The sequence below is a fragment of the Epinephelus fuscoguttatus genome, linkage group LG14, assembly GCF_011397635.1.
Source record: "Epinephelus fuscoguttatus linkage group LG14, E.fuscoguttatus.final_Chr_v1".
Lineage (NCBI taxonomy): Eukaryota > Metazoa > Chordata > Actinopteri > Perciformes > Serranidae > Epinephelus > Epinephelus fuscoguttatus.
This window is the reverse complement of record NC_064765.1, coordinates 12,108,663-12,134,273: the sequence shown is the minus strand read 5'-3', so window position 1 is coordinate 12,134,273 and position 25,611 is coordinate 12,108,663. Positions and strand designations below refer to the sequence as shown.

Here is a 25,611-nt window from a genome sequence, read left to right as displayed (position 1 = left end):
AGGCCTAAAAAAAGTGTTAAGACAAATGTAGTGAAGTAGGCTAAAAAGAATAGTATGTGTCTCTGAATTATAGTGGAGTAGAAGTATAAAGTAAAGTTCCTCAAAATTGTACATAAGTACAGTAGTTTAGTTTAGTTTAGTTTAGTTTATTTAAGAAGGAACAGTGCATATTAATAAAAACACATGGTATAAAAATGGCAGAATTAGCCAAAAGGCTATTTTTCATCTGTAGTCCCTTGGCCAATATGTAACACAAGGATACTTCAAATACAACAAAACAAAACAAACAAAAGCATGAAACAAGTCGACACACACGCAAAAGTAAATGTACTGGGTTACTTTCTACCACCGTTACTTTCTTACTTGTTTCACCTGAGTAAACTTTGAATTGTCCTTAAGAGACCCGAGAAGGCTACTTTTTCCGAGTTTGTTGAACTAGCTCGACTTTGGAATCCCATATTTCCGACGGCACTTAAACGCACCAACCGACACACTTCGGACAGCCAGACGGCGAAACAACTGAAGGAATCCAGAAGTTACCAAGAGCCAAGTTCACATACCATCAGGAAGGAGGAGTGACGAGTTCGTCTTTTTAAAGACAAGGAGGGTTAACTGTAAGTATTGACTCCCTAGATAAATACTCCCCTCCCTTTTCCCCCTGGACATACTTGTTTGAGTTGTGGCGTTGGGTAGTTGACAGGAAAGCGGAACTAGCTAACTAGCAAGCTAGCAGCACACTGAGCTAGCTTAACGAGTTGCCCCACGGAGCCTGCCCGGTTTACGGTCCTTTTCTAACACTACAGGAACTTCTCAGACAATGTAAGACAACTTTAATCTGCTTTGACAGCCTGTTCGTGACTGTTTACTGTCTTTTTATAACTTCTTAAAAGTTTAAAAGTGGTGTTTTGGGGAGTTTACAGCCACAACTTTGGTGTCATGGGTGTGGGTGACTGCCTGTTTGTAAGTGCTTCTCATTCAGCCTCACGTCACCTGTTTATCAAGTGACCCTCGTTAGGTAGCTGCTCAGCACTTAACTTTATTCCTCTGCATGTGAGATAACCAAGGTCAGGTGTGTGGATACAGCACGGCTCATGTTTAAATGTTACAGCGGAAATGATTAACTATATGTCATATTTTGTCCTGTTTCTTCAGTTATGACCAGTGAAAACAGCTGACTCTTGTTTTTGTGCCTTATAAATGAGGCTCTGACTTCAACAAAATGCCATGGTTTTGTTTGGTCTATACAGCATGGTGTCATTGCCCCTCATGCTGTTTGTTATTGCACACAGGTCAGCTTTATCAGCAAGCCACCCTGCCCTACATATCTAACACCTAACCAAAATAAATGTGTGATCACCAGTGAAGACAGGGTGTAAGGAGGAAAGTAGCCTTAATGTTTGCTTGTGCTAAAAGAGATCAGGAAGGAGGATATGAACATAACATGCTGGAAATAAGAAAAGACGTCAGTGCTGTCAGATCTGGAGGAACAGGTTTGGGTAGACGAGCAAGAAATGCTTCCTTGTAGGAGCTATTGTGTTGAGACATTTGCTGCTGGTGCTGGGAAAGAGCTGCAACATGAATGGGTACGTCCTCTCGGCTTGTTAAGTTATTCTACTTGTGGCTGTGAGCACATGTGGAGTGTTGTCACAGTGTTACTGAGAGTGAGGGTTTGGAAATATAGGGCTTACTGTGATGTGATGATGGGATCGTGTTGCACAGGGAACAAAAAAAAAAAAAAAAGAATCTAATATTTACCCATGTGTGCTTTAGGTGTAACGTTCTCATCAATGTGTCATGAGGATAAATCAATATCCAGTTATACAGAGGCCTGCTTTACTGGCACATGTAATTGATCTTTTTACTGTTGACATGTTCATCTGCTCTTGTTGTGGCTTGGTATTTCAAAAGAGAGCAGTGTGTGTGAATGAGTCCTCCTTCACCGTTACAGATCAGTATCTTGCCAAGTCCAATAATCAGTTAGAGAAAGCAGTCAAGTCTGTGTGAACCAAGCGCTCTCTTTCCAAAAAAAAAAAAAGAAAAGATGCAGAGTCAACAACATTAAATCCTCTGAACTGTCTGCCAAGCCGACTATCTATTTTCCCTGTCGTTTTTATCTCAGGATGTTTAGTTGCTGCAGGTTTGAAAGGGAACTTGAAGTTCAGGGGGTTATTTGAAAAACAAGAAAACGCCACTTGAACTTTAAAGGGAAAGAGGATGACAGGAGAGGAGGAAAAGGAAAAGGGAATAAAGCTGTTTCCTGAATGGTATCTTTGGAAGAAGAGCTTTGTGTTCATGGCTGACCGGCTTTGTCCTTGAAAGTGCAGTCTTTTTGAATCACAGAAAACAAGCTTAAGTCTTTGGCCTGTGATGAGCTTGATCTCATGTTACCTTGTGCACCAAAGGCTGTCGGAGGCTGCCATTACACCAGTAATTTCAGTGCATCCTGTGACGCTGGGCTGCGTGAAGGTCACTTGATGCACAAAATCACATATTGTCTGGATTGGATTTGTATCTGCTAAACCGTCCTGAAAGGTAGCGTGGCTCATGTTGTGATCAGAGTGTTTCTCCAAACGGATTACTTGGAAAACACAGTGAAACCACACCTATTGCTCAAGTTCTGTCTGCTTCCGCCTGTCAGTGTCAGTTGCATTCATGAGGCACCAGCATTGATTACAGCGTGTGTGGAAAGTGCCATAGAGTTTCAGTTCTGCTGTATTTTTCATATACTCCTGCTTTACATTCCCTTAATTCATGTTGGCACTTAACTCTGATGCACCTCTCTTTGCTATGATTTGTCTGAACACTAATGAAGTCCTTTGCGATGTTTTTAAAACTAACCGATAGCACATACGAATTACATTTCACAGCGAGTGGACCTCAGTGGCCAACCACGATTAGCACTTCCTGCTACGAGTTCACAGTAAAAGCTTCTCAGCGACACTTCCTGACATCATGTCTGTTCTGTTTATGTTGTGCAAGATGAAATCTGAATTTTAATCTGAACACAGAGGCCGCACGCAGCTGACATATCAGCATGCAACTCAGTTTGTATAACATAATCAGATGTGGGAGTTCACTTTCCAGAAGTCACATTAGATCAGTATAGCTGTGGCTTTAAGCTGAACTTTACTGTGTGTGTGCGATTCAGTAGCTGACACTGAGACTTCTGAAGTGCCCAGTTTTTAACGCTGGGGAACCAAAGTTGAACTTTGTTGCATTTTAAAGCACTTAACTTTGTTAATTTTTTTTAGGAAATAAGGAGGAGCAATAGTGCATTTTGCAAACTTTCCACAATGCTTTCAGCCAATAAAGCAGGTGTAGTGCCTTGATCTTCAACAGGGGTGTCCTCAGTTACAGCAGGTGGACCACCAAATTATTGTTTCCTAACTTAAAGTTTTAATTTGAGGTTTTTTGTTGTTTTCAAAAATTAAAATTTGTCTAAAAATACACATTTAAGTGAATCCAACAACATTAGCAAACATAAATTGGCCTATTCATAAAAACAACAACAGAAAAAAAAACCATTTAATTTACAGTACACAACACTGATGATAGGCTAACTGTTACCCATGAATCCTTTTGCAATCATGTTAAAGCCCAGCCACACCAAATTGACGTCAAGAACTAGCAGCAACGTAGGCTGACTGTTGTCTCACTTCACATTGCTTGTGTCTCGTCCAAAAAGTTGCACATAATCGAAAGAAAGCAATAACTCTCCACAACAGCAGACAGAGATAGTAGCTATATTTATCATTCAAAACAGGAAACCAGAAGACCGTCTTAATGCTGGTTAGCCAGTTAGCATTTTAACAACGCAATCCAATGTTTAAAGAACAGAGAATGTTTACTCTGTGCCACTCAACGATAACACAAACCATCACGAAACCTTTATTCTAAAAAGCTCAGTGGCTAAAGAAAAATAATCTTACCTTATGTTACAAGTTTGTTTTGATCTCACTCCCTCTTGAATTTAGCGCTTTATTAATTTAACTGCCAATCAGAGTGATTTCAGTCACCAACGGGCTCTGCCATTGTCGACACTAATTCAACACGTTGAATCAGGCATAAAAAAAGGGCAACAGTGTGGGACACACCGCGCTGACTAGTGTGACAGATGCTCGCCCACGGCCCAGCATTGACCAATGGCTGACTGTTGACTTGGTGTGTCAGGGTATTTCACTAGCTAGCGCTAAATCACTGTGCAGTACCTGTCCATAACAGCGAGGCAATCTAGTTAGCTAACCGTTACAGAGGCCTAAATTAAAACATATTGGCCAATTAGCTGTATTATTACTTGAAGTGTACAACTTGAGCCACAATGGATCGTTTTACAACTTCTCAAGCAACCGAGAAGATGCAAACATCAGAAACAAACATGATTTATAGATATGTGAATCTGCCAGTGATGGCACTTTAGACCACCTTACTCACAGCTGTCTGCCCAGTTTAACATGCATGGGATCCCAGCTCTGTCTGTCTTTCAGCTAAGGGGTCCTTGGGCTGAAAAACACTAAAGACCCCTGGTGTAGTGTATCATCTCCACTGTTACAGTCCCTATGTCCACATTTAGTGATAGTGGTTTGCATGATAAATTATCTCTTGTTGCACAAGATATGGGATCATTGGTAAATATTGATCCTTGACCTTGCATTTTACAAGATATCTCCGTCCAGAGTAGAACATTAGAACAACTCCAAACGCTTGCTGGTGTTAGCTGTCTGTAGCAGTGCCCTCTCGTCACACACAGGTAATGTGACTGACTGGAGATTTCATCACTGTTGATTCCCCTTCAATATAAGGATGAAAGAGCTCACTGAAAGACAGGAGTGATGCTCTGGACATGCAATAGTTTTCCTTCCACTCCTCATCAATACAGTACCTCTCTAGAAATTGTCCCACCATCTGCTGGTTTGACCAGGTCTGGACTTAAAACCGCGGACTCTGAGGTGGACCAAGTAACAATGGGTGTAGCAGACACTTTCGTTAGTCCATGAAGTGGTGCAGCAATACAAAATTTAAGTGTGAAGTAGTCATAAGACCAAGCAGTGCTGACAAAAGACACAAACCGGTAGTGCGGTGTTGTTATTGTATCTGGTGCGTACTCATTACACAAAGAAACAATGGGCATGTGGAAATTGAGGACATGATGTCATTGTTTTCCACATGCTTTGTTTTACCCATACAGACAGATATAACTGTTCTGAGTTTTGAAAATCTTCATCTTCAAAGGTGTTTAGTGACCTGAACTTGTCATTTCATTGCTCTATTTTTTAATGTCCAATTAGTACTGACTTTTAATTAAGTTTTAGTATTGCAGTAAACCATCATCCAGTCTCATGATTCTGATTTCTATTTCTCTTACTGCCTCCTCATCTCTGCTCCCTCGTTGTTAGCATACACTCTGCGAGCCACACTGCAGCTAAGCTCTACGCCAACAAGGAACTGCTCCCGGCTCACAGAGGATAGTTTTGCTTCATCATTGAAACAGATTTTGTGTTTCCTCTATCAGCAAGCCTTCTGTATGTGTTCAGACTCCCAACGCTCCTCCAGGGACAGGAAATGAGGCTGATTTGTTTAGGTTTTGCATCTCCGTCTTCCCTCTCCATATGAGTGACATGAACATACATTGATGTTGAGTCTTTAGGTCTTTAAAACCACATACTGTCTAAATACACAACAGTCAATAAGACAATAGTGTAAAGCAGTGAGCGCTGACTGTGACATAATGTGCTGTAGCTTGAGGCACTGAGACGCTGACCCTGATGTACATAGAATAAAAGAGTCAGATATTTCCCTCAGGAGGAGTTGGTAGAGAGCAGCAGCAGAGCTAAACAGAAAGTGAATATTGGACTTGGCCTGCATTTGCCAAGTGGCCATAAATACATTTCCAAATGAATCATGACATGTAAATAAGCAGCTGCTTACTAAGAAGGTTACCATTACCAGACAATGCACAATAGTTTCAGTGTATTATATGCAAAGTTTTTCAAACAGCATGATGGGAATCCAGGCAGTGGAATCCCACATGCCAAGTGAAAAAGACGAAATCACCAAGAAAACTTGCCAACAAATGGCAGATATTTCCCAACAAAGGCATGTTTTATGATACAGTAAACATTTAGGTAAAATTGTCCCCAGGTACTTGATGTCAGTTCATGTTTTTTTCACTTTAAGTTATTGTAAAATTAGTCTAAAATTTATTCGAGTGGCGTTTAAAAAGTCTTAAATCGAACTCGCCTTAAGCTGTAGGAGCCCTGTTTAAAAATTGATTCAAGCAGGGGTATGTTGTTATCAGCTTCTCTAACCTACTAAATATGGATATCAGTGTTGGTCTCAAAAATACTGTTGGGCCATAATTAAACTTGTCATTGACCAGTTTTCTGTTGTTTGACTAATTGGTCGGCTGTATTCCCTCTTGAAGGTAATTCTCTTCCTTCTTAAGACAGGAATGTATTTTGCTTTTGGTCTTGTGTAGTTGTTGAATATCTTTTATAACTGCCCACAGTAAAGCTGTGTCTCAGATTTGTTTCAGTCACAGAGCTTTATGATAATCAACGCCCTCTGATGTGACCTTCTGAAATGTGCCCCTCTTCCAGGCCGCAGAAAATCGAGCTCGGTGCCACGGGGGTAGCCGCCAAACAGGACAGCAGCAACATGGAAGACATGACTGTGGAACAGATCACCATGAGGGCCAACCAAGTGACTGACGAGGTGACTGAGTCTCACACACACACACACACACACATTACACACATTACACACATTACACACTTTCACATCCCTCTTTCTCTTGTTGTGTGTTTCTCTCTGAGTGAGTATGAAACTTCCCTAAAGTGATAGTCTGCCCAAAATGTTTTCATATCAGATGCCAGACCCGTGCAGGCTACAGGCAGAAGTCTTGTGTTTGCAACATACTGAGCATACAGATGGACAGGGAGGAAGTGGATAATGTAGCAGGAGTGGGTTGGAAAGTTGCTCTGTAATTTTTTTTTCCAGTAAAACTTTTATTTTAAGAGTCAGTTATTTCTGATGATTTTGTAATAAGAAAGAATTCTGTATTTCTGTACTAACCTGCTTTATTGTATTTCTTTACTAACTAATTAATGATTTGAACTGCACGTTCAAATCATTAATTCCAATTAATGAATTGGACATCAGTGTACAAAACATGAGCTGAACATGTGAAAATGTGACATTTGTCTACAGGTTAGCAAACAATTCAATGTAGATGACAAAGAAAGCGCTGAAGAAAATACATCTTCTCTAGTAGTTAGTACAAAATTACTCAGGTTTCCAGAATTCATCCCAGGATTACCTCCCCAACCTCCCCTCCCCCAGTGAAGCATAACCCTTTTTTAATCCTACATTGGAACTCATAGAAACCCATCTTAAATTGACCACAGCTGTTGTTCTCTGTTGTAGATGAAACTGCCAACTTTAACACCTTTCACCTGTTTGATACTTTAATTAATGACAAAAAGACTAATACACATATGCTAATTATCCACAAACAAGCAATCGGGACAATGGGTGCTGCTGATGAGCTGAGACATTCAGAAAGGAAAAGTTTGACGTTTCACTCATTTGCTTTCTTGCCGAGACCACTCTCAGGCCGTCATGCTAAATAAGAAGCTATAGTCAGCAGGCGGTTAGCTTAGCTTAGCTTAGCTAAGCATAAAACCTGGGAACTAGGGTAAACAATTAGTCTGGATCTGTTTAAAGTAACAAATTGGTGTATAGGAATAAAAAGCAATGACTGTCAGCTAATTCAGTGTAGAAGTCCATGGTGTTGGCTGGCAGTCTAAGGGGCAGTACACATGCCACATCTTTAACAGCCTGGAAAATGCGAGGTCCAGTGCTGGGCGCTACTTTTGTGCCTTTTTTATGCCAGCTTTCAAGAGCGCGGCAGGAGGTTGTGTCTGAGGTTGCTAAGCTATTTTAAGAAGTACTATATTGTAGCCTGTTTACCTGAAATCCTGAGTGCAGAGCTGATATTCTTTCAGGTGCTGTTTTTGAGTGTGTAGGCCTATCGTCTGTGGGACAGATGTAAAGCTCTGGGTAGCCGTGCATTAACATGATCAACTTTTCCATATTTACCACAGACTGATATTTATGAAGGAAGGGAAAGATATCTGTCGGCTGTGATTTGGCCATTCCTCGTCTCATGACATGTGGTGCATGCTGCTGCGTTCCAAAAGTTGAACTCCGTTTATCTCGGGGTGTGGCCGTGACATCCTGAAAAATAGACGCTCGGGAATACATGCGCCGTTCCACTGGCGTGTGAGCACGCCTGCTGCACATCCTCATTGAAAACAATTCATTTGAAGGTGAAAAAAACGTGGCATGTGTATGGCCTCTTAAAAGGCATACAAAGCACTTGAATTATAATTTAAAATCTTTAATTCACATTGGATAGACCAGTGCGTTTTGACTTTAGACTGTCTTTGTCTGGTTATAAAGTGCATTGGCACAGATGTGTCAATTATAAACAAATCAATATGTCATGTGACAAAGGTCACATGACATATTGGTAGCACCTACTCAAAGGAAACCACTTGAAAGAAAAAACAATGAGAAGTATTAACAAGGAGGTGAATATAATACTGACAGATTCACATGTGAAGTAGCAGAAACAAGGGTTCAGTTACAAATTATAAGATAAAGCTGGAAATCAGAAACAATAGAATTAATTGTATACTGTGACAAACAAAACAAAAAAATGGTGCTTTTCTAAGCAAATTTGCTGTTTTCAACATGCTTGTTGCTAAAATTATTATTTCATCACAATAATGATAAATCAAGATTATTTTCAGTTATGGTTGAATTAGATATTTCAACAACACTAATGCACAAATGACATTATGACACCGCACATACATTTGATTTAGTGATTGCACTTTGGACATTAAAGCTCCAGTTGGTAACTTTATGAAAATAACTTTGTCATATTTGCTTAAACTGTCACCACATCCACACAGTAGTACATGAGATGGATAATCTGTTTTAAAAAAAAAAAAGTCATACTCTCCTCTTAGTGCTCTTATGGCATTTGCAAGAACCCACCAAACATGAATGAAAAAACCAGTTGTCAATCACTGCTCCTGAACTGCGGTCAAACTAGGCAGCGCAGATCAAATATGACCCAAGATTCTGTTACTGCATTGTCCATTTCTTGCCTCAAATTCTGTCAGAAAGACCTTTCTGAAAGAAATCTTTTCATTTGAATCCAATCCATCATCTTTTTCATAAAACTTCAGGTCTATCTGGCTTAAAGCCCTGAATGCAGTCTTCTCCCATAAAACACAGATTAACAACAGGATCATTTAACATAAGTATCAAATTCAGCTCAGTAATAACTGTCAAGATTCATGGACAAAACAATTGTTTCCTGCTTGTGACCCATTATTAGCATATTTACATTGCATAAATTAGCCTAGCAGCGAGTGGACTTTTTCTTCTCTAGTCATAGCTTAATAAACTATATGTAACGTCATTATTTCTTGTACTTGTCATTAGTTAAAATCACTGCGTCTCCTGACAGGACAGCACAGTTGGATTTCAGCCTGCAGGCATGTTTTTTACATCTGAACATTATTGAAACAGAGCAGCTAATGTTGCTGTAGGGAGAAGTTAGCAGAGTGAGACAGCATTGTTTACATACGCCATGTGCTGTCTGTTGACCCCTATTTCTCCAAAATCTGAAATATTTCCACTCTGCAGATTTATTCCCAGTAAATAATGTTATCCTCATCGTCTTTCTCTCGGCTGTTTGCCACCTGCCTGCTGCTGTTTGATGGTGAAACAGACTTTAAAAATAAAAGCGTATCCGAAAGATGACAGTATGGATTGAGGTTTTCACTTTGCATCCACAATACTAGATCATTGATCATTTAATCGATATGTTAATCCAGATTGATGGATTGTTACACCCCTACTGTTTAGCTGTACGATGAGAAAGTTTGTGACTTTGCCACCATGTTGAAAACAGATGAGCAAAAACCAAGTACTGCCCTTAAGCCGGAGCAAACTTGAACAGTGACTGACAGCTGTGTCAGAGACACCCTGGCTCTGATTCATTGTTTCCCAACAAGCATGGTAGATTCTAGGAATTACAACCAGAAGCACTATGAGGAGGAAAAGGAGGAACGTGATTTTTTTTTTCGCAGACAGTTTGTCTCATCTGAGGATGTGGTGACAGTTTCAACAAATATGACAAGAAGCTGTTTTCATAACAGTGACCAACTGAAATCAAATGTGTGTGTTCAGTTTCATCATATAATTGGTACTATTTGACTCAACCATAATTGAAAAAAGCCAGATTAATCAATATTGTGATGGAATCATTATTTTAGCCATAAGCATGTTGAAGGCAGCAATTTTTGGTTTAGCTGGAGAAGCATCAGTAGGGAGAAAATTAACACACACACACACACACACACACACACACACACACACACACACACACACACACACACACACATAATCCTGAGATTGCCTCAAAATACAGTAGCACTGAGAGAGCAGAGGGTGGGTAATTAGATTCATTGCGTTCACAGTTGATTATTAAGCTAAGCATTAATAGGAAGTGTGTGAGGCTTTACGCCTAATTTAGCCCGATAGCTCCCTTTCCCCTCTGTGGTTTTGACAGTTTGAATGTTGTCAGCTATATCTAAGCGTTTTATTATCAAGGAGATAATTGTTTCATCAGCACTCCGGGGCATCATATGATCAGCCATCTGATTCAAATGGAAGCATATTAACTTGCTCTAGCTGGGCTCGTAGCCGTGCACTTCACCTTCCTGTAATTTTGACTGCACTAATTGTCTCTGTGTTATTTTCTTCTTCTGTTTTTTTTCTTGCCTGTGTAATTTCTCACTTTGTGTGTGTGTGTGTGTCTGTGTGCTTTCTGACTTAACACACACTTCTCTGTTTTTCTCTTTTCTCCTTTTGCTGCTGCCTGGTTAACTTAGCAGATCGTAGAAGAGGCAGGGCATGGCAGGGCCCTTCTGCTAATGCTGCTCCACATTCTGGCTTTGGGTAACCACTCATACCTGAAACACACAGAGCATGACGATGTATCAGGGCAACATCGGAATCTGGTGTGATAAGATTGTTTTTCTAACACAAGCTGTCCCTGAATGTCAAGGCTGTTTCTTGTGTCCAGTTAAAATGGCTTTTGGCATATATTAGCACCTGAATTATGTATGTTAAGAACACTTCACATGTAGCTGCACGTGCCTCATCTAACTATGCTTCCATTTAAGCCACCCCAAACAAATCATAAAAATAACTCGCCATTGTAAGATCTCAAAGATCTCTCACAGCACCCCAATCTGGAAAATTTGGCGAAGACAGCGATTTCTGGCTTAATTAGCCAAGTTCAAGGATTTCAGGAGACATAACGTAATGTTTATCCGCCCAAGTGATGTTCTGGCTAAGCCAACAAAAACCTGGCTGAGCTCAACACGGCTCTCTCGCCAATTCCTTGTTTGTCTGTTTCTCAACTCGCTGATTAATGTATTCAGAGCAAACATAACACAGAGAGAATGAGGAACCAGGTCCCCACTCTTTCTTGTTAACAGTTCATTAGTGATGGTAACAATAGAGTCATGCCCTGAGTCACGTTCATGCTCTGCTCCTTGGGATGCTCTGCGCTCTGACTGTACAGCACACGCTATTAATAGTGACACAAAGACGCAGCTCACCTGAACTGACTGCATTCCAGTTTGTCGACAACTTCTCTGTCTTTTCTTTCTGTGCATGTGTGTGTTTTTGTCTGTCTTTCTATAGACTGTTAACTTTAGGCCAGTCATGCCCACGTCACTTGATCAGTCAGAGTTAAGAACCAGGAACACTGTAGCTGTGTCATAAACCAGCGCTACATACTAATCCTGAGAAGGTTTTAGTATGTAGTGTGGTCGCACTGGAGACGTGACAAAATGAAGCATTGAGTGTGCTAACACTAAAGATAAACTCAGTAACATTCTGTTTATTAACATATAAGGTATAGAAAATCAGTTAATATTCACAGCTGAGTGGCAGGAAATAAAAAACATTTTTGTCTACTTGAAAAACAACTTCAACAATGAATCAATTATCACAACAGTTGACGAATCGACAGCTCAAGTAGAGGAGCTGCTCATGGCTGGGGAAAAAATAAGCTGTCCAATTATTTTATTGATTTAATTGTTTGGTCTATAAAATGTCAATTTAAAATAATGAAAAATACCAAACACAGTTTCCAAGTTGACATATTCAAATAGCTTGTTTTGTCCTACCTTCTATCTCAGAAGACTAAAGGAAGCAGCAAATAGTGGAAACAATATATAAAGAAAAAATTGAAATAGAAAATTATCAGCAATGTGGATATTATGTGGAGCAAATTTCAATTAGTTTTTTTTTTTTCCCTCTAAGCTTGAACAGTCATAAATAGGCATGGAACGGTAAGAAAATATCACGTCATGATTATCCCAGCCAAAACAATTTTGATTCACTGTATTATCCTGATAATCATCAAATGTGCTTAAACCTCTTGAAATGGCACCAAAACATACTGAAACAACTTATTTTGTTTCTATCACAGATAGGACTGTCAATCAATCAATCAATTTTATTTATAAAGCCCAACATCACAAATCACAATTTGCCTCACAGGGCTTTACAACATACAACATCCCTCTGTCCTTAGGACCCTCACAGTGGATAAAGAAAAACTCCCCAAAAAAAACCCTTTAACGGGAAAAAAACAGTAGAAACCTCAAGAAGAGCAACTGAGGAGGGATCTCTCTTCCAGGACGGACAGACGTGCAATAGATGTCGCACAGAACAGATCAGCATAATAAAAACAGTAATCCATATGACACAATGAGACAGAAAGAGAGACAGAGACAGAGAGAGATGCAGGACAGACGGTAATGACTGTAGCTTACAACAACATTAATGAAAGTAATAATATTATAGTTATAATTCCGGCTACTGTGATACAATATGTTGAAAGTATATATTAATATCTGATAGTATACATATGTGACAATAATCATATTAACAATAATATAACAACAGTAGAAGTATGACTAATGATAACAGCAGCAGCAGGAGGCATCTGGCAAGACCACAGCAGCAGCACAACCACACACGTCACACTATCCAGGCACCGCTGCGACAGTGGAGCACAAAGGCTCCGGAGAAGAAGCCGAGTTAGTGACATCCAGAATGGCTGAGTTAGCAAGATGCAGATGCAGATGCATACAAGAGAGGGCTGCCCCCAACTAAGAAATTTCCTAGTTGACCAATAATCAATCAGTCAGTCATGTCTTTATTGCAGACTCAGTGGTCCATAAAAGAATACAATACAAAAACATAAAATACAAAATATACATTCCACATTAAAGACAGCAGTCCTATATAAAATGTACAAAAATTAAAACAAATACAGGGTTTTATGCCAATGCTCCCTGACGCTAGATGTGTAGCGAATACAGCTCTTCCCTGGATTGGTTAAGGCCACAATGATGATGTTTTCTGACTCGTCAAGTCTACATATGCATTTGTAGATTAAGTTCCTTAACACTGCCTTCAAAGTATTGACTCTGGCAGCCACAAATATCTCACTCGCACTGCACCATCTAGTTTTTTTTAAGCGGTATTCTCAAGGCATCGTTATATGCCACTTGAAGTTTCTGCATGCTTCCAATAGTCGTCATTTAGGGCTGGTAGTCAACTAGTCATGTTTACAATTCAATTATTAGATTATATATTTTGGGCGGGGCAACACAATGGTTTGAGTTGAAGGTGTGAGAAAGAATAGTATCAGTAACATTGTTAACACTGTGCTACATTACAGAGAAAACCGTACTAATGAACCTTCATTAATATAGGTCTATATTTTATCTCCAAGTGCACGTCACACACTGAGCGAGCCGCCTGTTAATGACACTGTGGGCTAATGGGCATGTAGCTACTTCCATGTTTCAGATGATACGTCATGTTTGTAGTCGACCAATGAAGATGAGTTTACATATCACTTGGGTTCGTCCTTCACCTTCTCAAAATGATCCCACACTTTGGATTTCCTGCCCGACATGTTATTAACTAGCCTGTGGAATAACCGCAGGTACCAGCCCTGGAAATTAACCTGACTCCTGTCTGACTGCTGAGCGTGGCCACTTCCTATGTCTGTCCTTTCAAATTAAATTCCCACATGGTCCAGTCATATAAGTTTTGATTTTATTTTTTTTTTGGCAAGGTGCAGCTCCTAATAGAGTTTCACGGGGGTTTTTGTTTGGTTTTTTTTTTTTGGTTTTCTGTGACAAAGCGTTCAATGAAATCTTGCTGACTAATGACCTTTCTGGTCGACTATCCGACTATCCAGCCTTAAAGTAAATCGTCGGATAATTTACGTCAATAATTAACTGATTAACAGAATACTTGAAATTATTTCTAAGCAGCAATGCCCAGCTCTCTTGTTCTTAATTGAGAGAATTTCCTCCTTGCGTTTGTCTTATAGTATATAAGGTCATTAAAACCAAATTACTGGATGTTAAATGAGATAATTCACTGTCATGGACCAACCAGATTAATTACACTGTTTCCATGATGGGAAAGGGCATTGCAGTTTACAAGGAAATGATCAGCAGTATATGTTCCATCTCTTGTTATAATTGACGTTATTAGATCTCTTGTTCGGTCACACCCAGAGTTCAGTCATTTGGTCAGATACTGCTGCAAAACACACGAAAAGAAATTCAAATTGCACAGAACAAAACAGAACAAATGAGTTCTTCATCGTTCTTTCTGTGCTAATGTGTGTGAGATGCATTAGCAATAATTTTGACTAAACTGTTTTGGCTAAATTCAAATCTAGTTTTCAGTTATTCATGCACAATGCCATCTGAAATAATACACCACACTCTCTTTAATAAAGAAAATAGTATTAACTGTTTTTCATCATGGTTATAATGCACGTCAGCGCTGGCCATCTGGTGGAACCGTGCCCAAAACAAATAATATTACAAGAACTGTTTGTGGAGTTTTTCTATAAACTTCACTAAAACAAAAATTGATGAATCTCACATAAATGCTGTTTTGGAATTTTAAATTTGTTTTTATTAAACTTGCTCACCTCTTTTTTTAATTCTCTAACACCTCCTGTTTTTTCCCCTCTCCACAGTCACTGGAAAGCACACGGAGGATGCGGCAGATGGCAGAGGAGGTGAGACTTTGACACCTTGCTGCTGCTGCTGCTGCTGCTGTCACAAAAGCACAATATCATCTCACACTTAGCTTCTTTTAATGACCAGAAAGTGTTTGTTTATAACTGAAGCCCTACCTGGACGAGGATTAGGAACATTTTATTTAAATGACCTCTCACAACAGTCTTAAAGCCACTGTTAATTATAGTAACGTCTAACTGTTGATTATTTTAGATTCTGACAATAAAGTGATATTTAAAGTCATAGTTTTACACTGAAAAGGTTGCTTCTGTTATAAATTAAGTGTATTTGTTTAAATAATTATACAGGCCTGTCATTTTTGAAATTTTGAGCAACATTGATATCCCAATTAGCTCTTAAAATGTCCAACCCTGATTATTTCTATTCTTTACAATACATCATGTGATCTTTTCTTTGGTTCTGATTTTGTGTGACTCGTGTTTTCAGAGCAAACAGACGGGCATCAACACCATGGTGATGTTGGACGAGCAAAGAGGTAGATACACAACACGAACACTTGTTTTGATGCAGATGTTCCCACTTTTTGTTTCTCTATGTCTGTGGCAAAGAGTGAATGGTAATGGTTAGGTTGAAAGCATCACCCTCAGTCATTTCTTATTTGTCTTTGTTTGTTTTGAAAGGAATGTACTGTAAGTGAGTAATGAAATACATCACACTGACACTATTACAATTTAAAGGTTTCTCTAAAATACACTAATATGCACAAGTGTTTGTTGCAGCTGAAATGAACCAGATGTCATCGTGCTAGGATATAAATGTCGTGCAGATTTCATTATGTCAATAAGCTTTGTATTTCAAAGAAGTTTTGAACTGATTTAAGGGAACAGATTTCCTGTTTTGATTTTTACAGAAACAGTTTTTTCCCACTTAAGGCAGTCAGTATCGCACAGGGAAGCTCTTAACTAGTTGTAGTGGTGTCTATAGAGAGGTTGCAAGGACATTATACTGCCCGAAGAAATGTTATTTAAGTTTGAGTTAAAGGAATTTGCGTTAACCTCCCTGTGTGACTGTGCTGTGATAATGTGGACTCAGGCAGACAGCAAACTGGATAAAATTTTAGTGGCCAAGAAGAGGATGGTAAAATGAGGTGAAGCCAGCAGAGAATACTGGCAACAGTAGACAGCATCGATGTCCAAAGTGATTGTCACAATTTGCTGTCCTGTGTGACAGATTTACAACCAGATATTATGTAGCTCCCTCACACAGGGAGGAAACGTGGGTGATCTGGACAATGGGAAGCTAATAATTTTGTTCCAGCACCACCCAGTGCTTAAAATCCTATCGAGATATTACAAGAAAAATTGATATATGACAGGCAATCAGCACAGAGCTGAGTTGTTGATAGAATTCAACATCAATTTTAAAGGGGAACTACGCCCCTTTTCAAAATTTGGGTAACACTTCACAATAAGGTAACAAAAAACAAGTAGTTTACTAAAGTAACTGTAGTATACAGTATAAGAGCAGTGCATCACTGTAGGAGCTGCAATTTTAAACTCGCTGAATATCTGTGTGTGAGTGTGTATCAGTGTTGTCTAGAAAGATGGTTGTAAATTCTGTAATGTGCATCCTGAAATATTGTCCAAACTAGTGTTTGTTAATGGTCCTCAGTTTTTCCTCAGGACTAATTATTTGTCTGTATTTGTGCCAAAATCGTTTTTTGTTTTTTCCCTGTAACAAGATTCACATTCCCTGTTTTAGAAACAGGCATGTGTAATTACTTGTACTGCATTATGTTGTTTTTTTTGTTATTTTTACCCCCTTTTTTCACTGCAGCAATGACCCAGTTATTGACCCAATTTAGGAAACCTCTCAGGGATCATTAAAGTTTAATTGAATCTGTTCTAAAAATGGATAAATAAAGGTGATGCACAAAACAAAATTAACAGTAAGGAGATCTCCTGGTGTATGAAGTGTACCTGGATACGGAGAAGGAGAGTCTGACACGGTGTGGTGTGCCTGTATGTCTGTGTTGCAGAGCAGCTGAAGCGTGTGGAGGAGGGCATGGACCAGATCAACCAGGACATGAAACAGGCTGAGAAAAACCTGACTGACCTCTCCAAGTGCTGCGGCATCTGTGTCTGCCCCTGTGACAGGTACACCGAACACGCAGAGCTACTAAAGCCCCCGCATCACTGTAGTGTGTTGTTCTGCTTTTCTCTACTTTTTGTGTGCTGTGCTTGTATCTATCATGGTAATTGTGGTTGAGTTATTTCAGGAAATTCATTTTATTTTCACTGTAGACAGTGTTAGACTGTCAGGTGGAGCATCTATACAGCTTGGTTAGGGATGAAACTCACCTTGTGAAATCAGAGTTGGTCCAGTGTGTTTCAAAATATCTGCTCCTTAGATTAAAAAGTCAAAGATACTGGCTTGCGTACGTCAGGGATGGGTCATATATTAATTACACTCGATGAATCCTGGCTTGTTCCACACAGGATATTTAAAATGACTATATTGTGAACATTGAGTATAATTTGTCACGTCTTTCTTTTGAAGCCACCAACACTTTCTCCGTCTTACAGACACACAAAAAAATAAGACTCACATACATGATAAGCCACATGAACTCCCCGCGCATCTAGACCTCAGACTCTGGTGTAAGCAGGCAAGGCGTGTTGTCTTGTGTCTGCAGGGCCCTTAACAGCAACCACTGGTTGCAAATATTATTATGATATGAACTGCAGAGCTGTTGGTTTGTTTCCAGCTCACAGTGAATAAGTCCTCACGATTATTAAGGTATAACTTTCTGCTAACTGCTAACAGTTAGCGGGCTGAGTGCATCACAAGAAAAGCACCAGTGTTTCCCCTTTGATTTATTTCATTATATCAGTTCTTTATTTAACTTTATTGTAACAGTATTTTATTAATTTTATTACAACAGTTTTTCATTTAGCTTGATTATAACAATACTTAATTTAACTTTATTAAAACAGAGCTTTATTCAAATGTATTGAAATAGTACTTAAACTTTATTTTGACTACTTTATTTCACTTATACTTTATTAATCTTAATAAAAGTACATTATTTAGCTGTTATTACAGTTCTTCATGTAACTTCATTTTAACAGTTCTTCAATTAACTTTATTATAACAATACTTCATTTAACGTAATTATAACAGCACTTTGTTTAGATTTATTGTAACAATACTTCATTTAACCTTAATATGAAAGAACATTTTTTTTACTTTATTATAACAGTACTTTATTTAACTTGATTACATCAGAACTTTGTTAAAATTTATTGTAACAGTAGTTTTTTAGTAGTTTAGTATTTTAGTCGTTTAGAGTAGTTTAGAAGAGATTTTACATATATCAAGAATAAATCATGTATTACAACATAGCCTAAAAATTTATGCAATATTATTTATAGGCTCTTTTACCCAGCCCTGTTGTACATAAAAACAATTGTGAGCATTTTGCGTAGAATTCTTCGAGTGCTGTTAACAGCTGTTGAAAGATAAAGATTATGATGCTGGTAAAACTGATAATACAGTTTATCAGCTGGAATTATTTCACTTGTGGATTCTGGGTCAGTTTTCATTAAATCAGCAGCTGTAATGCAGTGTTTTGTTCCTAACTGCAACAAGTAAGTGTTCTCAATATAGCAACAGTAGCCGATGCTCATGGGTATTGTGGTATTTAGAGACGGCCACCATGTCAAACTAATGGTAAAAGCATGCTAATTGGTGGGCAGTCCATGAACCTATAGGATTGTTTCATCATCCAGGAGAGTCTGTGTGCAGTAACACTGAGAATATTAGTAAAAGAAACAAATGAAATAGGAATATTGAAACTGGGAAAATATATTTCCAGAGCCAGCAGGCTATCCCTGCGGAACATACAAGTTTTCCATATCCTTGGGAATGCTCACAAATTGTATACCCAATCATTATGAATGGGCAAAGAACGCAATTGTGTTACTGCTCTGTGCTGAGCTTACTCCATCAAACCCACGTGGACATGCAGTGTCAGTGTGTGTGCATAGTAAGATCATATCTGGTTCTAAACACGGAAAACAAATCTCCCCTAAATGCTTTCACATTGGAGAAGAGGATTCTTTGATGAATACCATAAGATAAGGTAGGGCATCTTTTTTTATTGTCCTCACGGTTGGTTGATGAACATCTGTGACTGCACTGATAGCTGACTTTTCACTGCACAAACCTCTTGTGGATGCTTTTATTTAAAGGGCTATGCTGTTGTATTTAAGTTAACATTCTGCTAGTTTTTATTTGAACCCCTCTGGATTTCCCAATTTGTGTTAACTTTCCATTTTTTTTTAATTCTCCAGGGTGTCGTCTATCGAGAATGACTCACGATACAAGCGTACCTGGGGTATTAAAGGAGGTGACGGAGACGTTGACTCCAATGGCTCAAGGGTTGTTTCAAGGCAGCCCTCAGGTGTTCGCAACGGCCAGGCGGGCCAGGTGAACGCCCCGGCGCCCTCGGGGCCCTACATCAAGAGGTGGGGTCCTGGTCATTTTGCTTCCTTGAGAATCTTTTACTGTACTATTGTTGATTTAGAAATGATCTATTGTTTCCACTTGTCCTAGTCATAAGTTACAGATTAAGACACATTTGACAGACGTGGACAAATAAAAACTTAGTTTACATCCACAGGATAACCAACGATGCACGCGAGGATGAGATGGAGGAGAATCTGGATGCAGTGGGCAGCATCATTGGCAACCTGAAGACTATGGCTCAGGACATGGGCAACGAGATCGACAAGCAGAACAAAAGCATTGACAACATCACTGAGAAGGTGAGAGTCAGTTGGGTTGTCCTGTTAATCTGTATTTTTATTTGTGTGATCATACTTCTTTAGCACGTTCTGTCATTCAGACTTGCTTCCCTTCAAAATTAGAGGCACCCTGTGAAGTTTGTTCACCACTAATAGCACCATGGAGAAATGTTTTTCAAGCTTGGCCCTGTTTTGTTTGTACGAGGATGCTCGTGCACAAGCAACGCAACACATCCTCCCCACAGTTTCACACTGTTCCACTAATTGATAGTTGATTGACTGTGTTGTTGAATGCAGAAGAAGACTGCTCGTGTGCAGACATGGATATAAACAATACAGGATGTAATGTTTTTAAAAATCAATATTGCAACAAGGACAAAAATAAATGCATCCAACATATTTGTTAGGCCTGAAGGATACACACTTTGCATTATGGTGAGAAGCAACGAATGTAAACATAACTTTGTTGTCAAGAAAACCCACACAGCACCTTTAAAGCAGCTTTATGCAGCTTTTCCCTCTTAAGATAACAGTTTGAAAATCATTTAGATGATATGCTGATATGTAACTGGGAGACTGGCGCCTCTTTCCTCCCTAATCCACGGCCCTAATGTCTGTTTCTATGCTGTGTAACTTTGATGAGTGGGTAGGTAGGTATAGCTAGCTCAGTATTCTCAGCATAAACATTGGAAGAACTGCTGTAAAAATACAAACCTCATACATTGTTGGCGATGCATGAATTATACTTTGTAATTGGGCAAACCAATGCAGGACAGTGTCTGAAATTAGCTTTGTGACTCACAGGCCAAGGAGACTGGTAGATAAAAAAAATCCACTGGGACACAACACACAAGGCCTGTGTGTTTATGTCTGCAGGACCATTAACAGCGACCATTTAGTCACATTTTGCAACCATGGAGCACCAGTGTGACTTGCAATTACTATGTAATTATTAAATGATATATTTTGGGCGGGGCAACACAATGGTTTGAGTTGAAGGTGTGAGAAAGAATAGTATCAGTAACATTGTTAACACTGTGCTACATTACAGAGAAATACAAAACCGTACTAATGAACCTTCATTAATATAGGCCTATATTTTATCTACAAGTGCACGTCACACACTGAGCGAGCTGCCTGTTAATGACGCTGTGGGCTAATGGGCATGTAGCTACTTCCATGTTTCAGATGATACGTCATGTTTGTAGTCGACCAATGAAGATGAGTTTACATATCACCTTGGGTTCATCCTTCACCTTCTCAAAATGATCCCACACTTAGGATTTCCTGCCCGACATGTTATTAACTAGCCTGTGGAATAACCGCAGGTACCAGCCCTGGAAATTAGGGGCTGTGCACATGCTGCGTCTTTAACCGCCTGGAAAATGCGAGGTTGGACGCTGGGCGCTACTCTTGAGCCTTTTTTGTGCCAACTTTCAAGAGCACTGCGGCAGGTTGCGTCTGAGGTTGCTAAGCAAAGTTTACATGCATCGTATGGCTTACTTACCTAAAATCCTTAGAGCAGAGCTGATCTTCTTCCAGACGCTGTTTATAAGTGTGTAGGCCTGTCGTCTGTGGGACAGATGTAAAGCTCTGGGTAGCCCTGCACTAACATTGTACTAAATATGAACATATTTATCAGAATGAATATTTACAGAAGAAGGTAAAGATATCTGTGATTGGTTTGTAACCTGACTCCTGTCTGACTGCTGAGCGTGGCCTCTTCCTGTTTCTGTCCTTTCAAATTAAATTCCCTCATGGTCCAGTGATATAGGTTTTGATTTATTTTGATAAGGTGCAGCTCCTGATGGAGTTTTATCTTTTTTGTTTTGTTTTTGGCAGCCCTAAGTTCTAGGTATATTTTATGTGTGACTTCCACTTCCCTTTAAACTAGCAAGTAAAAGCATTCAAGTTAAAGGTGCCCTGTGAGGATATCTACCAAATTAATTCATTTGCAAAGCAGATTTTTTCTTCAGTATTTGAGTCCTGCGTTGTTTACATCCATATTTACTTGGTAGCAGCCTTCTTCACCCCTGTTGTTACAGCGCTGCTGCTACAGTGCCTTACCTTCACCTGCACATCAGTGGAATAGTGTGAAAATATTGGCAGGACACTTGTCTGGAGTTAGTGCACAAGACTAACAAAACGGAGACCCACCCATGATAAACAGCTCATTGGCACTAGATTTTTTTTAAAAAAATCTCCAGAGGGGACACTTTGATATATTTTAAAATGCATGTAAAGTCACTAAATGTCTCAACAAATACTTAAAAGTATGAATATTTGTACATCAACCCCTGTTGATCTGTGTCTTCTTGCTCTTTCAGGCGGACATGAACAGGCTTCGTATCGATGAAGCGAACAAGAGAGCCAACAAGCTCATGAACTAGACAAGGAACCCTGCTTCTGCCAGTTTTATCCATCAACCTTGAGCCTCTGTCGCTACCCTCATACACACACTGCATATTTGCACACATGCACACACACACACACACTTTGACATAAAAAAAAAAAAGAAATCCAGTCTGAAAGAATATCTCTGCCAGCAGTGTGCTGACCCTATGCTGCACTCAGACGTGAAAACAACACACAAACATTTCCACATTTTATAAATTGGACAACACCAACATTACCCTTTGGCACACGCATTCATAGACATGCTGGACTTTGAGAAGCAGCGTGGGCATCAGAAACTGCACCACAGAGGAAGTGACTGACTGCCTATCACTGCTGTGCGATACCAAATATGCATCAGGCCTGTTGTATCATATCTCAATATTCACGTGAAGGGAAGTAGCACAGGTCAGCTGCTTTTCTTTATTGTTTCTCAGTTTTGCCTTTCAGGAACTATGAAGTGTGCGTCTCTGGTTCATATGGATGACGGCATGGATACATGCTCATCAGCTGTCGTTTAGTGATATACAGCACAGCATTAATTACTGTGTCCCTCCTGTCAGTCATATCTTGATACAGCTACATCTAGTTTAATCATAAAACATAGACTTTGAAAGCATCTTATTCAGATCCTTACTGGTTCAACGTGTAATGAATTAAGTTTATTGTATCGTGTATTGTTGAGATGATGTGCTTATTTAATAATTCCTTATCAAGCAGAAATGACTTGTGAATAAAGTTGTGTTTTTTAACACTTTGTTCTCATGTCATTTTTGCCATTTCAGATGTAAAAGCTTTTTCAAAAAAAGGAAAGAAAATTAAATGTGCTTTGGAGTGAGTCACGGCAAATCCTTTCATGCTGGAATTCAAAGCACCTACCCCTGAGTCATGGCAATTTAATGTTAAAAATTTTTCGATGATAATAAGTCAAGGTTGTTGTAACTATTTGCAAGTAGATTGTGAGGCGCTGAACTGGTGTGAGAATTTAATATATGCTACTAATCACTTGTCCTTCAGAATGTGAAGGAGGGTCAGTAGGCATCGGGAGGAATGTGCATCGTTAACTCCTCCAAAGCATCTAGTTTATTTTATAACGCTGAATATGTGAAGCATGACAGCGGTTGAATAACAGATTTGTCATCAGCGGATCGACTGCTGTACTTCTTGTTTAGTGCCTCTCGCTGGTTTCTGCTCTCGCCGCAGTGTTGATGTAAATACTGAAACATATTGTCGCTGTGTATTAATTGCCTTTAGTCATTCTGTTAATCTAATTTCATTCTTCTTTCTTCGTCACCTTCTGGTTAATAGAGATTTATGGCACCCAAGAGGAGACTTAACAGCCTATGCAGGGCTCTTACACAAGTCTGGTAATGTGCGGAAAATTAATTTCCTCAAGTCTAATAATTGCACAGTCTGTAAAAGTATGAAAACAAATGTTAAGTTTGGAAACACACGGCTGTACGTTATTTAAGCCGCCTTCGTTTCTCATATCAGCTCACTAGGTTGTTGTCATTACGGCATATGCAGCAGTTTTGTCATAATGAAAACGACCTGGAATGTTAAAAATGAGTCTGTTAGAAATGTTTGTGTGTGTAGGAGCCCTCTCACTGCCTCATAGATGATCCATGGTTGTGTTGTAACAGCCACTGTGTCACAAACAGCTCCTCTTGCATCTGCTCTGTAAATAGCCAGTTTTCACAGCAGAGCTGCAGTAAAATCATAATATCTGACGATGGAAAGCATAATTTGTTTTGTCGACGCTGTAGCCAGGCTGAGAAATTACTGCTGGCAGCAAGATACAAAAGCATACATGTAAATGAATGATGTTTTAAGGGGTAAACGTGGAAGCGGGATAAGTCCTGGCGGGCGCTGTTAAGGCCTCTCGCTGTGCAAAATTGGCTAATGATAAAGTAGTACAGTATGCTGAACATATCTCTGGTATGCATCTTCTGGCTTATTTGTTTTGAAGAAAAATAATTTGTATGCTCTGCCACAGGCATACACCTATTGAGTCTGTAAAGATTGAAATGAACTGTTATTCAGGGCTTTGTATTGCTATAAGTGATCATCCTCACTCTGTTACTTGTCAGCTGAGATCTAATTAGTCCAGCCTGAGGCTGACTCGCTGTCTGGAGGCTGTTTATTCATTGTTTTACCAACAGCCACTGGAATGTAAATCCAACCGGTTCTTTTGTCGATTTTTGAATATGTTCATAAGCAGCTCGTCTTATCTGAAATTAGCTCGGTGAACAGGTGACTGTTCAACAAAGTCAAAACTGCCTCTTGTTTCACACCTGCCTCTGTTTAATTGTTTCAATAAATGTATTCTGAAAGTCATGTTATTGCACATTTTCAGTGTTTAAACAATTAGAATTCCATCCATCCATCCATCCATCATTTTTCACCAGCTTATCCGGGGTCAGGTCACGGGGGCAGCAGGCCAAGCAAAGCACCCCAGACGTCCCTCTCTCCAGCAACACTTTCCAGCTCCTCCTGGGGGACCCCAAGGCGTTCCCAGGCCAGATTAGATATGTAATCCCTCCAGCGTGTTCTGGGTCTGCCCACACTGACATGGGGAAAACATGCACAACCTGGATGTCCAAGCTCCTCACCCTGTCTCTAAGGCTTTAATTTCCAGACACCCCATGGAGGAAACTCATTTGGGCCGCTTGTATCCATGGTCTCACTCTTGGGGGTTGGGACGTAGACCAGTAAAGCTTCACCTGCCGATCAGCTCCCTCTTCACCATGATGCTCCAGCACCACTTCAGAGGCCACACCAAACCACCGATCCATCTCACGCCCCATTCTACCCTCACTTGTGAACAAGACCCCGAGATTCTTGAACTCTGTCGCATGGGGCAGTAACTCTCCCCCAACCCGGAGTGTTCATTTAAAATCGGCAAAGGTGCAACTTCGGACATGACAGATTCAAATGTCAATAAATAAACCCAGATCGTTTAGTTTCAGGAGTTTATTTTAAAGTTTATTCTCTCAAAAGGTATTTGCTATTTCCTGTCAACATTTTTTGGATATTTTACATAGCTAGAGAGTACAAAATGCAGATTAAAAACCACTGAACAGAAAAGGCAGGTAGGAAAGGAGTGGAGGAATAAACAAAGTGGATGGAGGTGACAGAGTAGGAAGTGTCAGAATCTGAGTTACTGTAGATATAGTGACCGATAAAAACAAGTACACGTGATGTGAGTCTCCCAAACCATTTCGAGGTGTGTTTTT

The 25,611-nt window shown here is 39.6% G+C and overlaps 1 protein-coding gene across 3 annotated transcripts; it reads left to right on the top strand.

Moving 5' to 3' along the window:
- Positions 1-455: 455 nt before the first annotated feature.
- On the top strand, positions 456-24,712 carry LOC125901464 (synaptosomal-associated protein 23-like). 3 transcript variants are annotated; one of them, XM_049597209.1, is made up of 8 exons: positions 456-614; positions 6,597-6,711; positions 15,170-15,211; positions 15,660-15,708; positions 17,212-17,329; positions 19,529-19,702; positions 19,858-20,002; positions 22,309-24,712. In XM_049597209.1, exons 2-8 carry the CDS (start codon positions 6,655-6,657, stop codon positions 22,369-22,371), a joined length of 648 nt encoding a protein of 215 aa, XP_049453166.1. In that variant the 5' UTR covers positions 456-614; positions 6,597-6,654; the 3' UTR covers positions 22,372-24,712. The 3 variants fall into 3 exon arrangements, with proteins under 3 accessions (XP_049453166.1, XP_049453165.1, XP_049453164.1); XM_049597208.1 differs by lacking the exon at positions 456-614 and adding an exon at positions 660-819; XM_049597207.1 differs by lacking the exon at positions 456-614 and adding an exon at positions 1,505-1,583.
- Positions 24,713-25,611: the final 899 nt, after the last annotated feature.